At 56.2% G+C, this 12,667-nt stretch overlaps 2 protein-coding genes and 1 long non-coding RNA gene across 14 annotated transcripts in view; 1 reads left to right on the top strand and 2 right to left on the bottom strand.

Moving 5' to 3' along the window:
* Window positions 1-420: 420 nt before the first annotated feature.
* On the bottom strand, window positions 421-5,156 carry TMEM115 (transmembrane protein 115). The gene is made up of 2 exons (XM_072786125.1): window positions 3,823-5,156; window positions 421-1,189 (listed from the first exon to the last, which is right to left on the bottom strand). Exons 1-2 carry the CDS (start codon window positions 4,671-4,673, stop codon window positions 985-987), a joined length of 1,056 nt encoding a protein of 351 aa, XP_072642226.1. The 5' UTR covers window positions 4,674-5,156; the 3' UTR covers window positions 421-984.
* LOC140610270 (uncharacterized) lies at window positions 3,003-7,829 on the top strand. Of its 2 annotated transcripts, XR_012011996.1 has the most exons (3): window positions 3,019-3,163; window positions 3,631-5,973; window positions 7,251-7,829. It is a non-coding gene; the product is annotated as an uncharacterized lncRNA (long non-coding RNA). The 2 variants fall into 2 exon arrangements; XR_012011995.1 differs by having other exon boundaries at window positions 3,003-5,973.
* Window positions 7,477-12,667, bottom strand: part of CACNA2D2 (calcium voltage-gated channel auxiliary subunit alpha2delta 2) — a 138,174-nt gene continuing 132,983 nt past the window's right edge. For 4 of the 11 annotated variants that reach the window (XM_072786103.1, XM_072786106.1, XM_072786107.1 and 1 more), the window contains 14 exons: window positions 12,572-12,662; window positions 12,393-12,455; window positions 12,140-12,243; window positions 11,786-11,884; window positions 11,605-11,693; window positions 11,354-11,404; window positions 11,055-11,126; window positions 10,789-10,941; window positions 10,581-10,633; window positions 10,411-10,466; window positions 10,123-10,249; window positions 9,867-9,975; window positions 9,685-9,774; window positions 7,477-9,593 (listed from right to left, as the gene is read on the bottom strand). In XM_072786103.1, coding sequence (XP_072642204.1) covers window positions 9,453-9,593; window positions 9,685-9,774; window positions 9,867-9,975; window positions 10,123-10,249; window positions 10,411-10,466; window positions 10,581-10,633; window positions 10,789-10,941; window positions 11,055-11,126; window positions 11,354-11,404; window positions 11,605-11,693; window positions 11,786-11,884; window positions 12,140-12,243; window positions 12,393-12,455; window positions 12,572-12,662 — 1,298 coding nt within the window. In that variant the 3' untranslated portion in view covers window positions 7,477-9,452. Of the gene's footprint in view, window positions 9,594-9,684; window positions 9,775-9,865; window positions 9,976-10,122; window positions 10,250-10,410; window positions 10,467-10,580; window positions 10,634-10,788; window positions 10,942-11,054; window positions 11,127-11,353; window positions 11,405-11,604; window positions 11,694-11,785; window positions 11,885-12,139; window positions 12,244-12,392; window positions 12,456-12,571; window positions 12,663-12,667 lie in introns of all 11 variants that reach the window. The other 7 variants (XM_072786104.1, XM_072786108.1, XM_072786111.1 and 4 more) reach the window with 3 other exon arrangements.

Here is a 12,667-nt window from a genome sequence, read left to right as displayed (position 1 = left end):
TCTCCCAGCTGCCCACTGTGCTGGCATCTCTAGACTGTGGTGGTTAGATGTGGACAACGATAAGATACGGAGGTGGGGATGGGCTATTTCCATAGGCGTCAAGCACTGAGCACTCTGTTTTTGGCGTGAGCCATCAATAACAGCTCTTTAGGATAGAGGGGCCCTCAATCATCAGATCTGGGCAGGGCCTTCCTGACTGGGAATCAGGGAGAGAAAATGAGTAGGGATCTGAAGTGATAGCTCTGGGAAGGTTATTTAATGGTGGGCATGTGGTGGTAGGGGGAGTGGGGGCAATAGGCTTCTTATTGAGCTGGAGTTGCCATGGAGACCAAGCCCTAGAACCTAGAGTAAAGTCCCTAACTTTGTAGTTGAACATGATGAGGGGGCTGCATGAGGTGGTCTGACAGAGCTCAGGAGCCATACCTCAAAGAACTGCTTTATTGATACTGCGAGGCTGGGCATGGCTGCCCACTCAAGTGGTCCTGTAGAAAATACTTGGGAGCTGTGGCTCTTCTGGCCCAGAAGCAGCCGTAGCCACCACAGCAGAGGGAATCAGAAATCTTCACATGAACATAGTCTTTCTGAGAGTGGGCAGGGAATTGCAGCCCTGCGCTGGCTGGACCCCCAGAATGTTTTTGGCAAATCCTTGCCTTGGCTCAGGGCTCTTGGCAACCAGTATGAGGCATAAGGGTTGGCCCAGGAGCTGTGGCACCGGTGTCCCTGCAGCCACTTGCCTGGGGCTCTCTGCTGAGGTACAGTCTTACCTCAGATGGCCTGGGCTGTCTGATGCCTGGCATAGTGGTTGTCTGGAGTTGGAACCAGATAGCAAGAGTCCCGGGTAGTGTTGGCGAGAAATAGCAGAAGGCTGTGGAAACCCCCAGCAGGCCTTCTTCCCTCTCCTCAGAGCTGTCAGTGCCCTGGAGTAGCTGAGAGGTGTCAAGGGGGGCTTGGGAGAGGAGGTGCTATACTCAAGGTGGTCTGGAGTTACAGCTTCGGGGGAGCTGCCTCGAAGGTGATCAGGCTGGATTCTGGGGCAGCCGCCTTCCCTGGGAGTGTGGGGGCCTTGTCTGAGGGTAGGGGGCTATCCACCTTGGCCCCTGCCTCCTCTTCATCGTCATCCATGCTAGGCCAGACGGACTGGTCCTCCACTCTCTTCAGCCGCTCATTGAGGGCCTTCAGGGCCAGTTGCCTGGAGCCAGAGGAAAGATGACAAGTCACTTTGGGTTTGGATTTGGCTCATGCCCTATACATTTCCCCATGAAGCTGACTCCTCCTACCACCCAGACTTCTCTCAGAATCCTGTGCAGGGACTGGACAGGGCCCAATCTGCCATCAGAAGGAGGATTCAAAGGCTATATAGAGTCTTCTCTTCATAGGGCAATTCCAGGCTGAGAAGGCCAGTAGGGTGTCTGGTAGACTGCCCAGCAGGCCAGGCTCAGGAATGATTCTAAGGGTGGTGCCTAAGCATGGACAAAGCTGGTAACCCAAGGAAGATGGGTGGAAGGGTAAGTCACTTGGATGTGGACACTAGCATCACATCCAAGGAGAGGGTTATTACTTCTTTCTCTCCTTGTTAGGTGTGTTTTGAGTCTCTTGGCAAGGGTTGAAGGGGAATGCTGGAACTCAAGCACCTATGTTGGATCTCAATCTGGGAAGCAGGGCCAACTTAGGTCAGCCCATCCTTCCTGACTAATGTTCTCCTACCCCAAAGCCACCAGGACCCGTGTTAGAGCAGGAACATACCAAGTGCTTGGAGAAAAGAGGAGGAACAACGTATGTGTATAGAACACAAGCCAGAGCCTACTGGTTCCAATGGACAAACCCTTTTGGACCTCACTTTGAGGGGAGGTGGGAAAGTTGACTGGAAGGTATACACGTGTGCATGTGACCCTACCCAGGAGGTGGAATGCCCATGCTGCCAGGTAATACTTCCAACAGTGGTCACTGTGGAACCCTGATGTCTCACCCTGTCTGTGCTGTAGGTATGGGGGACAGCCTATAATAGCCTTCTAAATTCCAACAGAGAAGCAAAGCCTCCAACGTGTCAGGAAACATGACAGGAAAGGCAACAAGAACATGGGCACAGAAAACCCTAGCACAATTCCACCGTGTGCTCCAGCCTGACACATGGCAAATTGGCACAGAAAGGACGGTTCTTCCCCATGCTACCCAGGCTCCCATCTTGGAGACTGCCTTGCAATTCTCTCTAAAGCCTGCTAAAATGGAGAGACAGTGGCATACTAATAACTTTCTCACAACGGTCAAAGATAGGAAACCCTGCCTCCCATTACTAATAGCCCTTTGGGCTTGGGCATGGCATGCTGCCAGATGCCCAACTGGTTGGAGAAGTAACAACCACAAGGCTGTGTCAAGAACCTGCTCCCTGACAACCTTCTGTACCCCGGTCTGCCATTTCTTGGGCCAAAGCAGAGGTGTTTTGAATTTCCAGCCAACTCTAGCAATCCAAGACTCACTAAAGGAGGAGTCACCACTGGGAGCTGCAGAGCTCTGAGGACAGCTCAGTTTCTATCAGGTCTAGCCCTCTTGGTCCTACGTCTCCACTGGATAAAGTGAAGATAGAGCTCAGTCTTTACAATTCATCAGCTACAGAGACACCATAGGGCCCACATACGACCTGCAGCATGCTTTGTGTGCTTTTCAACACCCACCACTTTAGGCAGTAGTAATCTGTGGCCCTTCCCCAGCTGGAAACTCCTTCAAGAAAGGGGTGTGTCTCATGCTCTACTCCACCGCCCAGCGGAGAGTAAGCACAGGGATAACCTTTCAGCTTAATTCATAAAGCTGCCTGCCAAGAATCCATTTCACAGGTGAGCAAAAGTAGAAGCCTTTGACAAACCAGAAAGTAGGAACAGAGCCTGCTCCAGATTTTGCTACTAAAGTAACTGCCTCAAAATACCCCTCAGCGATAATGTTGGAAACGGAGTAGTGACAACTCTGGTGAGTATGGACCTGGGAGAGAGGGACAGAGGGAGGGGGGAAGGAGGGGGGGGAGGGGGAGAGAGAGAGAGAGAGAGAGAGGAGAGAGGAGAGAGAGAGAGAGAGAGAGGACTGGATTAAAAAAGATCTGCCCTGCCCTGTCCAAGGTGCATCCAGTGAATAATTCAGCTGGGACTCCAGATGGTGCAGATGGCTTAGTTTACAGGTAATGAAAACAATCGTCTCCGCTCCCTGTGTGGTCAGCAGGCTCCCTTGGTGGGTCACATGGGCTGTCCCCTGGGTTTGGTGTCACATACATGCTGAAAGGACAGAGTGGTAAATCTAGTAATACCCCCAAGGTTCCCTCTCAAATACGTGGCAGAGAAGCACAGCATCTGAATTAAGACCCAGGAAGAGGATATGGTTCAGCATTTTGAATTTGGGGTGGCCCAGACTGCCTCATAAAGAAGGTCTCCTTGTCTGTCTCTCTCTCACTGGGGATATAGGACCAGTAGATTGTTTCTGGCTCCCACAGGACCAGTGTCTAGGATTCCAAGATTCTGAGACAATGCCAGGATTATGTGTATCTGGCTGTCCATTAGCCCCTCACACAGTATCAAAGGAAACTGGGCATCTCTTAGGACTTATTAAGCTGTCTGAGTGGTGAGAAAGGCAAATTTCACTCTAATGTAGGAAAGCACTACTGGAGCCCAGCATGTAAATGCCGAGTTTCTCAAGGCCACAAACCAGATTTTATCTCCTGAGGCTGCCCCAACACCTGACCCTTGGCTGCCAGTCAACACACAGCAAGCACAACAGATGGAATGGGACTTGATCAATAAAAAGTCTCTTAGCTCAGTAAGGTTTTGGAAGACTCCACAGTACCTTCTCCGCTCTGCGTCTTGAGGGTCTGTGCCTGGGAGGCTGATGGTGATGGAAGATGGGGCACCTACATCATAGCGCTTCACTGTCTTCTGGCATATCTTTACCTTCACCAGGAGGCCGTGCACCAAGTTCGCCAACAGCCCCACCACAGGCTGCAGGATCTCAGGAAAGAAGGTGGCAAAAGCAAAGTGGTCAGCCATATCCCCTCGGCCTCGGCTATGGCGCTGGTAGAAGCGAAGATACACCCAGCTGGAGAGCAGCCCAAAGCCATAGGAGGCCAGCGCTGGGCTCTGGAGCAGCGTGGCCAGCCGCAGCAGCAGCAGCAGCCCCAAAAGCAGCATGGGCACCACGCTGACGCGCACCTGCGGCACACGCAGGACCACGCAGTCCCCCATGGTTTGCTTGAGTGCCACCAGGACACCACCTAGGAAGCCCAGGGCTCCGTGGATGCGGATAGTGAAAAGGTAGACCAAGTTGAAGGAAGCCATGTAGGTGAGGAGGTAGGCGAAGGCCCCCAGCAGCCCCACAGACACGTTCACCACTGAGAAGAAGATGAGCAGCTCCAGGGCCCCCCAGAGGGGCTCCAGCAAACGTCCAGCCACCACCACTGTGGCCAGGCTGATGGCCACATCCCACACGTGCTGTTCCATCAGCCCATGGGTGGCCAGAGTCCAGATCCAGAAATTGGGCGGAAAGAGGTAGCCTGGGGTGACCGCCAGGCAGCCCGTGTCCACGGCAAAGGACAGCAGATAGAGGAAGAGTACTGCCGCGCACAGGGTCTTTACCACCACGCTGGCGCTGGCCAGGATGGCCCCCAAGTGCTGGCGGGCGCCCGGTAGGGCGCGCTGCATCTTCCCGAAGGGCGTCGGCCTGAGGGAAGGGTCTAGTGTGTTAGGGGCCTCCCCGGGGCCTCGTCCCAGTCCGGCCCCGACGGGAGGCCCGCGCCTAGCCTAGTCACTGGCCTATGGCCCCGGTGGAGACTCCACTTCTGGTCGGGTTGGCTCCGGTCCAAAAGGGCCAAGCGGGGCCTGTTAGAGGGCCCGGGACCTAGGCCCCTCGCCGGGGACCCGAGCGAAGGCCCTGGGAGGCTTCGGCACGCCTGCCGGCCGGCCTGCCCACCCTGTGGGCCCCGCGCCAAGCTGACCGGGCGGGCGTTGATCTCAGGGCTCGGCCTATTCCATCCACTCGAGAGCCCTGCGGTCTGCGCGGGGATGGAGCCTAGTTCCGGGCCCCGGTCAAATCTTGTCAGCTCCGGCTCGGTCTTGGTCTTGGTCTTGGCTGCGAGCGTACCCCCTCCCTTCCCAGGCGCCGACAAACAGCACTGCTGCGCCTGCGCGCCTCGGGCAGCTGCGGGATACCCTTCCGGTTCCACGGCATGCTGGGACACCGAGTCCTGGGCGGAAGCCGGGCACGAGCGGAAGTCAGGGTTCTGCGTAAAACTACAAGTTCCAGGAAGCTGTGCGCTCCGGCCGTTCCGGTTGGGAAGAGAAGGGTGTGCTGGGGAGTTGTAGTTCTCCAGACCGTTTCGTCTGGTTGTCCGGAGGCGGGGAGGAGTGAACCGGCTTCGTTAACCTCGGGAAAGCTGCGGGTCCCCGCGCGGCTGCGCAACTGCAGACACGCGCTTGCTGAATTTCCTGGTACATCTGAGTACATCTGAGTGTGTTTTGTGGACAGGCGTGTAGGTAAGAATGTAGGCGGTCTTGGTGTGCCTACCAGGGTGCGAGAACTCCCGAAATTTCCGCAGTCTCGTGTGCGCCTGACCCAGGTTGTATGAGTGTATGGGACCTGACACATGTTGGAATTCTTGCTCTGCCATTTGGCGGCTCTGTGACACTGGCCAAATTCCTCAATTTCTTGGACCGTAAAATGGAGATGAGCGAGCGTTCAAGGGGATTGTGGTGTAAAATGCCAGTCCAGCCTGGGTGCTCAGTGAGTGTGTTGGCCAGGCTAACCTTGTTACAAGTGTGGTGGAGCTGCGCCTCGGACGCAGGCCTCCTGCCCCCAAAGAGGCAAGGCTGCGTGGGCTGCTTTTAGTGACTCTCTTCCCCACTACAGATTTCTCATCTCTGGCCCTGAGGAAGAGGGGTCACTACAGACTTGGGCCAGGGTGTCCCTGGGCCTCCACTTTACTGCATCGGTGGCTTCCTGCAGGTTGTATCCTGTTCACGGTTTTTTTTTTTTTTTTTTTTTTTTTTTTTTTGGTGTATTGAGTTACTTTTTAAAAATGTGCATATAATTAAAATAATTATATGTCAAAGCACATGTTTAAAGTGCAGAGCCCCTTCCTTTAAGCCACTGATCTCAGTCACAACTGCACACATAGGCTTCCAGGTTACAAACGGTGTTGACACCCGTTTCTTTGGGGTCTAGGTTCTCACTGGCTGCCACCAGGGTAGAGTTGCCAGATTTGGCAAATCAAAATACAGGGTGTTTGTGCTTGCTTCGGCAGCACATATACAAAATACAGGGTGTTCAGTCAAATTTGAGTTTCATATAAATGAATAGTTTTTTAGTGTAAGCATGGCCCCAGTCTTTTTAGTATAGTTATATGTCATGCAATATTGGAGACATACTAAAAAATATTTGTTGTTTATCTGAATCCAAATTTGACTGGATGTTCTACATTTTATCTAGCAAGCCTACCCCAGGACCCAGCGCTGTTGCAAGGCATGGAGCTCTCTCAGGTTACTAGTTAGGCATTGCTCTGTGGCCAACTCATGGAGGGGAATGAGGAAGGATGTCTTTGCTAAGGACTGGAATGCCCTCCTCCATTTATTTAGTATCTAAGGCCCCCCAGCCACAGGTCACCTCCTCTCCGAAGCCTTTGCTGATTTCTTGCCCTCCTCTCCAGTGGGGGGAGAGGATTTCTCCCAAGTCTCACTTTGTCTATCTGCAGTATGGAGATAAACTAGTACCCAACTCTAAGGTTGTAAGTTGGCTGCTTACTGGGTGAGTGCAAAGTGTGCATCATAAGAGAGTGAACATCAGTAGTACTGGGAAACCTTTACACTTGGTGGTTACTAGTTTCTCTCCTTGAAAAGAGCGTGAGGGGTCACATGGACTAGGGTTATTTAGAGAGTTGGGATTAAAATGGACACGGGCAGGCCAGAGGAAGGTCTGAGAGGATTCACCGAAACAGACTCCGTTTTGGGTTCTAGTATGAGCAACAGCAGTCAAGAGCACTGGGTCTTAAGCCTCCCCTGGGCTGGAAAGGAGCCATGGTCATGCTAGTGGGTGGGCCAGACCCTGGCCTCCTCTGGACAGCAGGATGGGGCCCTCAAGCACCAGGTCCTGGACTTGGGCCAGGTACTAACTCATTGCTCCAAGTGGATGACCTGCCCGTTAAGCCCTGGTGGTCTGACCTGATGCCTAGATGCCTGCCTAACCTTGAATCTCATCTGTCTTCTTCCACTATCCTGGCCTTTAAGGACAGCTTTTCTCAGAGGCTTTTGAGATTATATGAGACAAAGGATGTCAAGGATCCGGCATTTTGGAAACCTAAGAAGCATTATGACCTATACCCTCTTGGGTACCTGGGTTGCAACGGCCTTCACTCCCAGCGGAGTGGTAGATGGGACTTTGAGCTCATGGCCACCTACCTGTCTTCAAGCTACCCAATCCCCACCCTCAGGCAGACACAGTGGATGGGAACCATTTGAAGTGAAAATATGAACATTATTTAATAACTGATCTTCTGTAATAAACCATTTGAAAATATTTTACAAGGAATCACACACACAATATTTTACAAAGTTTCTTGACTTTTTTGTCACTGTTGTTTTTCTGACTTGTCTGTACAAAATAGAACAACAACCAAAAAAAAGGGCAGAGAAAAGGAAATGGCCCCCCAGTCCCCCACAGATCCCCCGAGCCCGAGGTGAGGGGGCAGCCAGGTCGGGTGGGTGATGAGAAGGATCAGACCCAGCTGGGGGTTGGACAACTATCTGATGGGGATTGTTTGTCTGTTTTCCTGTTTTTTAAACTTAAAATAGATATTTTTCTATATATGTTTGATTCTTTTTTATTTTTATATTCTCCATTGAGCACCTGACTACACTACAGTTACACACACGCCCCCGCAAGACATGGCTGGCATCTAGGCTGGGTGTACAGCATGGGTGCCCACCCTGGCACCAGCAGCGGGCATGGACCATACACACACACTGAGAAAGCAACAAGCAACATGACATTAATTAACGGAGCCATTAATTAATGCATCACCCTCCCCCCTCCTCCCAGTCCATCTGAACCTCATGGCCACGCCCCCCTGCCCTCAGTCCCCCACTTGCCCCCAGGCTGGGATGCCTTTGGGGGAAATGATCAGAATGAAAGGTGTAAAGACATGTGCCTGGGCCCAGCCTCTGTGTGTGCACAGAGTGTGTACATGTGTGTATGTGTGTGCAAGTGTATTCAGCAGGGAGGAGCAGTCTGCCCCCCCCCATTGGGGGCAGGGTGTGTGTGTGTGTGTGTGTGTGTGTGTGTGTGTGTGTGTGTGAGAGAGAAGAAACAGGGAATAGGCACAGGCCTGAGTGTGTAAGGGCCAGATTGGGGATGGGATGGCCCAGCCAGGAGTGATCATGTCACTCTGGCTAAGGCAAAGGGCAATGTCTGGTGAAGATTCCTCTGCCAAGAGGTGCAGGCAGTCGCATGTGGTCCCACTGGGGGCCTGACACTAGTGCGAAATGGTTACAATGAGCACCTGGCGGGGTGAGGGACGTTTCCGGGATACTGGCGGCTAGGATGGGACAGAGGGGTCTTCACCCTCTGCCCCAGCATTTGGCACTGTTTGACATTCAGCTTTAGAGACAGAGGACCAGCTGGGCTGCAGGTCAGATTAGAGGCGGGTGGTGAGCAGGAGATGAAGTGTGCACATGCCAACCCTCCCACCGACCCCATGCCCTGTGTAAGGCTTTGTGAGCCCCCGCCCCCACCCCATGGTATATGTGTGTTTGTGTGTGTGTCTGTGTGTGTGTGTGTGTGTGTTCTCCTTGGTATGTCTAATGTGAGTCCAGTTTCTGCCCTCAGGGCTCCAGGTGTGTATGGGGTTGTGTCTGAACCAGTGTCAGTCACTGGCTTGTCACCCCCACAGCTGGAGGAAGGTGGCTGTAGGCCTGAAAGGGGCAGGTGCCCATTGTGGGGCTGCCTCACGAATTCTCTCCTGCTAGAATGGAAGCTGGGATGCACAGGCCTCAAACTGCCCATCTCAACTTCATTATTCCCAGGGAATCCAGATTTGCTCCTGGGTGGGGCATAAGGGCCAGGTTAGAGGAGTCCAGCTGGGGCAGGGCCTAGGTCTCCCGCACAAAGGGAGCCTTGGGGCAGGGTGGGCAGTGGAGGCCTGGTTTGGCACCAGTACTGTGGCTTCCCTGTCCCAGCCCTCAGGGGTGGGTATGTCCATTGGGAATAAGGGGTCTGGGGTCACTTTGACAGTTCAGCGGTGAGATGTGGCTTGGGGGCCAAAGACCTGTGGCACCCTCCTTTGGGACCCCCCCACTCCAAGGCTCAGACCCTGGGGCCTGGCCGCTCAGGTCCTTCAGTGAGGGAGGAGGCGAGGCTCTAAGGCGGGGTATGTGGGGCAGGGGAGCAGGGGAGAGGCGGGGAAGCCTGGAGAGGGGCAGGAGGGGGGGCGCTCAGAGGCGGCGCGAGGCGTGGGCGGGGACTTGGGGCTGCGGCCGGGGAGGCAGGCCCAGGAGGAGCAGCAGCTGCAGGGAGACCAGGACGCCCAGCGACGGCGGGAAGGAAGCTCCGCGGCCGCAGTCTGAGGTATCTTCCTGCGGGAAGAGGCAGGGAGCGTGTCGGCCGGCGGCGCGGGGAGGGGAGAGGAAGGGAGGGGGGAAGTCAAGTGCGCCGCCCCTTCCTCACCGTCGCGTTGTAGTCAAAGCAGATGTGCGGGCCTCTCCGGTATCGCGGTCTCTGCACCAGTTCACACTGCTCCGGGCCGTCCGCTGGGCATGGGTGGGGAGTCAAGGAGGCGGCAGGGCACGGAGGGGGCGCGGGGGACGGGAGGGGGCGCGGGCGGCGGGGAGCAGCGGGGGCAGGATACAGTGTGTCTCCTTCTGCAGCAGCCGGCCAGCCTCACACTGGCTGCACAGCGGCTTCTCGGCCACCACGAAGAGAAGGTTGGTGTTGGTCAGTCTCTGCGCGTGGAACAGCCTGCAGGCGGCACGGAAAGGCGGGGCGTTGGGGCTCGCCCCTCCCCTCCCCGCCGCAGGCCCCGCCCCTCCCCGCCGCAGGCCCCGCCCACCCGGCAGGCCCCCGCGGGGCCCCATTGGGTCCTCGGGTCCGGCTCCCCGCGGGCACCTGGAGCAGTTTCCGCAGTCGATGATGGCGTTGTAGGAGGCGTTCACCGACCCGAAGTAGTACTGAGTCTGTTTCATGACGCAGCTGCTCTCGCGCGCCTCGGGGCTCCCCTCGGCCTCCGCGGAGTCTGCGGGGCCCAGAGCGCCTCAGCCCCACCCGTACACCCTGGCCAGCTCTCCGGCCCCAGCCGCGCTCAGCCGTAAGCCCCGCCCTCTCTTGGCCGGGGTGTCGTCTGAACTTAGACTGGGGAGGGGAGGTTCGAGGTGGGGCCTCCAGAGCCCGACCTACCTGCCTGGAACCAGCTGTGATAGATGAGGCCATAGAGGAGCTGCTGGAACAAGGACCTGCAGGGTATGAGTGAGAGTGCTCACCAGAGACCAGTGCCCTGCGCCACCACTTCTCTTGTGCCCTCCTGCCCAGGGAGCCCCCGCCCTCCCCTCCTCCTCCCTGGGACTCACCAGGCTGCAGCGGAGGTCCACCAGGCCAGGTTAAGGAAGTCTGCAATGGTGGGCTGCAGTGAAGAGAGGGGCATGGGCTGCCACTGCTGTCCCTGGACCCGGGTCACCCCCAGCTCTCTCCTCAGAAGTGGAGCGTCGTCTGTGGGCAGGTCTCCCATCCCCCCCCACTCCTCCCGCAATCTCCTGGCCAGGCATCGCTGAGGCTCACCACAAAGACGCCCCGCGGTGCAGCACCCAGGTTGCCAGGGGGCTGGGGGGCGCAGGCTGCCTGATAATCGTAGGACTCTTTGCGGGTGTAGAAGGAGTTATTGTAGAGTGCCAGCATCAGGTTGGCGTCCACCTCACTGAAGAACCTGCCCACCTGGGAAGGCCGGGAGGGAATGGGAGGGAATGGTAGTCACGGAGCAGGTAGTGCCACACCCCCAGAAGGCTCAAACCCTGGCTCCCTCCTTCCAACCTCTTCCTGACCCTCACCTGGTCCCACTGATGATTCTGGTTTGACAGCACCAGGAATCCCCCATCATCAATGAGGACACAGAGCAGGTCCTGAGAGGTGGGGAAGGGGGAGGAAGACGGAGACTCAGGCACAGATCTTCCTCCCCAGACCCTGGCAGTCGGGTCGTTGGGTAGAAGGGCCACCACTCCCCCCAGCTCTGGTAAACCTGTGAAGTCAGAGTGGGATGTTGGGACCCCCAGGCCAAGGGATGGGCTAGGAGTTGTAGTGGGGACTAAAGTGTGGGATTGGAGTAAGCTAGGGTTCAGGGCACACATACCTCATTGTTAACCTCGCAGTCCATCTCACAGTGGCTGCTAGGGCCACACTGCTGGGCAGAGAGCAAGGACAGTAAGGTGCCTGATAGTTTCCCCCCTCCATCACCCTTCGTATATCTGGGTCCCCACACTATTTGCAACAGCCACTGCCTCCCCAGAGGCACAGGAACCACTCTGAATGAGTGTTAGGGGTTCCTGGGGGCCTCTAGAGTTAGTACTGCTGGGCTTACTGGCCCCACCCCCACCCAGGTACCTTCTGAGGCTGGTCCTGGTGGGTACGGTTGCTGGCTAGCACCTTGAACTTCTCAGCCCAGGCCTCTAGGTCCAGCTTAACACCTACCACTAGAGAGGACAGCAAGGGGCCATCAATGCCCACCTGCCTGGGCAGCACCCTGCCCATCGTCTCTTTCCCCACCTCTGCCCCAGGCATTCACCTGCTGGCCTCAGTGTGCGCCCGCCCAGGCTTAGCTCCACAGCTGTGCTGACGAGGATGCCCACCGTGTCATTCTCCAGCTCCAGTGGCCTTAACAGGGCTGGAGGGGGTTGAGGAAGTTAGGAGTAGAGCACATGGATCACCCTGTGCTGGGCCTGTGTACCCAGAAGCCCAAGCCAAGCCCCCAGTACCCAGTGTAGTGTTCGGCACAGCCTAGCTCTGTCTTCTCATCTGCCCCAGTCTCAGCTAGCCTCGTGTTTGAGAGGGGTCTCAGACAGCAGAACCTAGCCCTGGCTGAGCAGACAGGGAAGCCCCAACTTCCCACCTGCTGCTAGGCGCCTGGGAGAATACTCACCATCCTGATGTGGGGGTTTGAAGATATAGCCGTGGTTGTCCAGGCTACGGCGATAGAAGCTGGCATTGAAGGGCTCCGGGTTCTCCGTCCAGTCCTCAGCTGCTCTGGTTATCCGAGACAGACAGAGAGGTTGGTGGAAGGGGTGGTGTGTGGGGACCGTGTCTCAGCAGGTGCAAAGAGGCCTGTGGGCAGCAGGGCAGAGGCAGGGTCCTAGGCAGGGGCAGGGTGCTGGGTGGCAGGGTAGGTCACTTACTTGTTGGGGAAAACGCGAGTGATGCCGCCGTCGGTGGCAGCAAACACGGCCAGAAGGCTGTACCTGGTGGGGGGGGGGTGCAGCAGGGAGGTGAGTCATAGGCCTGCCTTCTTCAGGGCAGGGCCAGGGCCTCCGGGCCCATCCCCACCTCCTGCCCCCACAGGCTGGGTGGTGCCTACGTGTTGAGATCTTGGTCCCGCCACACTCGCTCTACCAGCTGCTGTGTGATGCCCGTGTCCAAGATTAGGTTGTGCAGAAGAAAGTTGTTGCCTGGA

This window comes from Canis lupus, chromosome 19, assembly GCF_048164855.1.
Source record: "Canis lupus baileyi chromosome 19, mCanLup2.hap1, whole genome shotgun sequence".
Lineage (NCBI taxonomy): Eukaryota > Metazoa > Chordata > Mammalia > Carnivora > Canidae > Canis > Canis lupus.
Note: the sequence above shows the minus strand (reverse complement) of the source record. Positions and strands in the feature narration are given on the sequence as shown.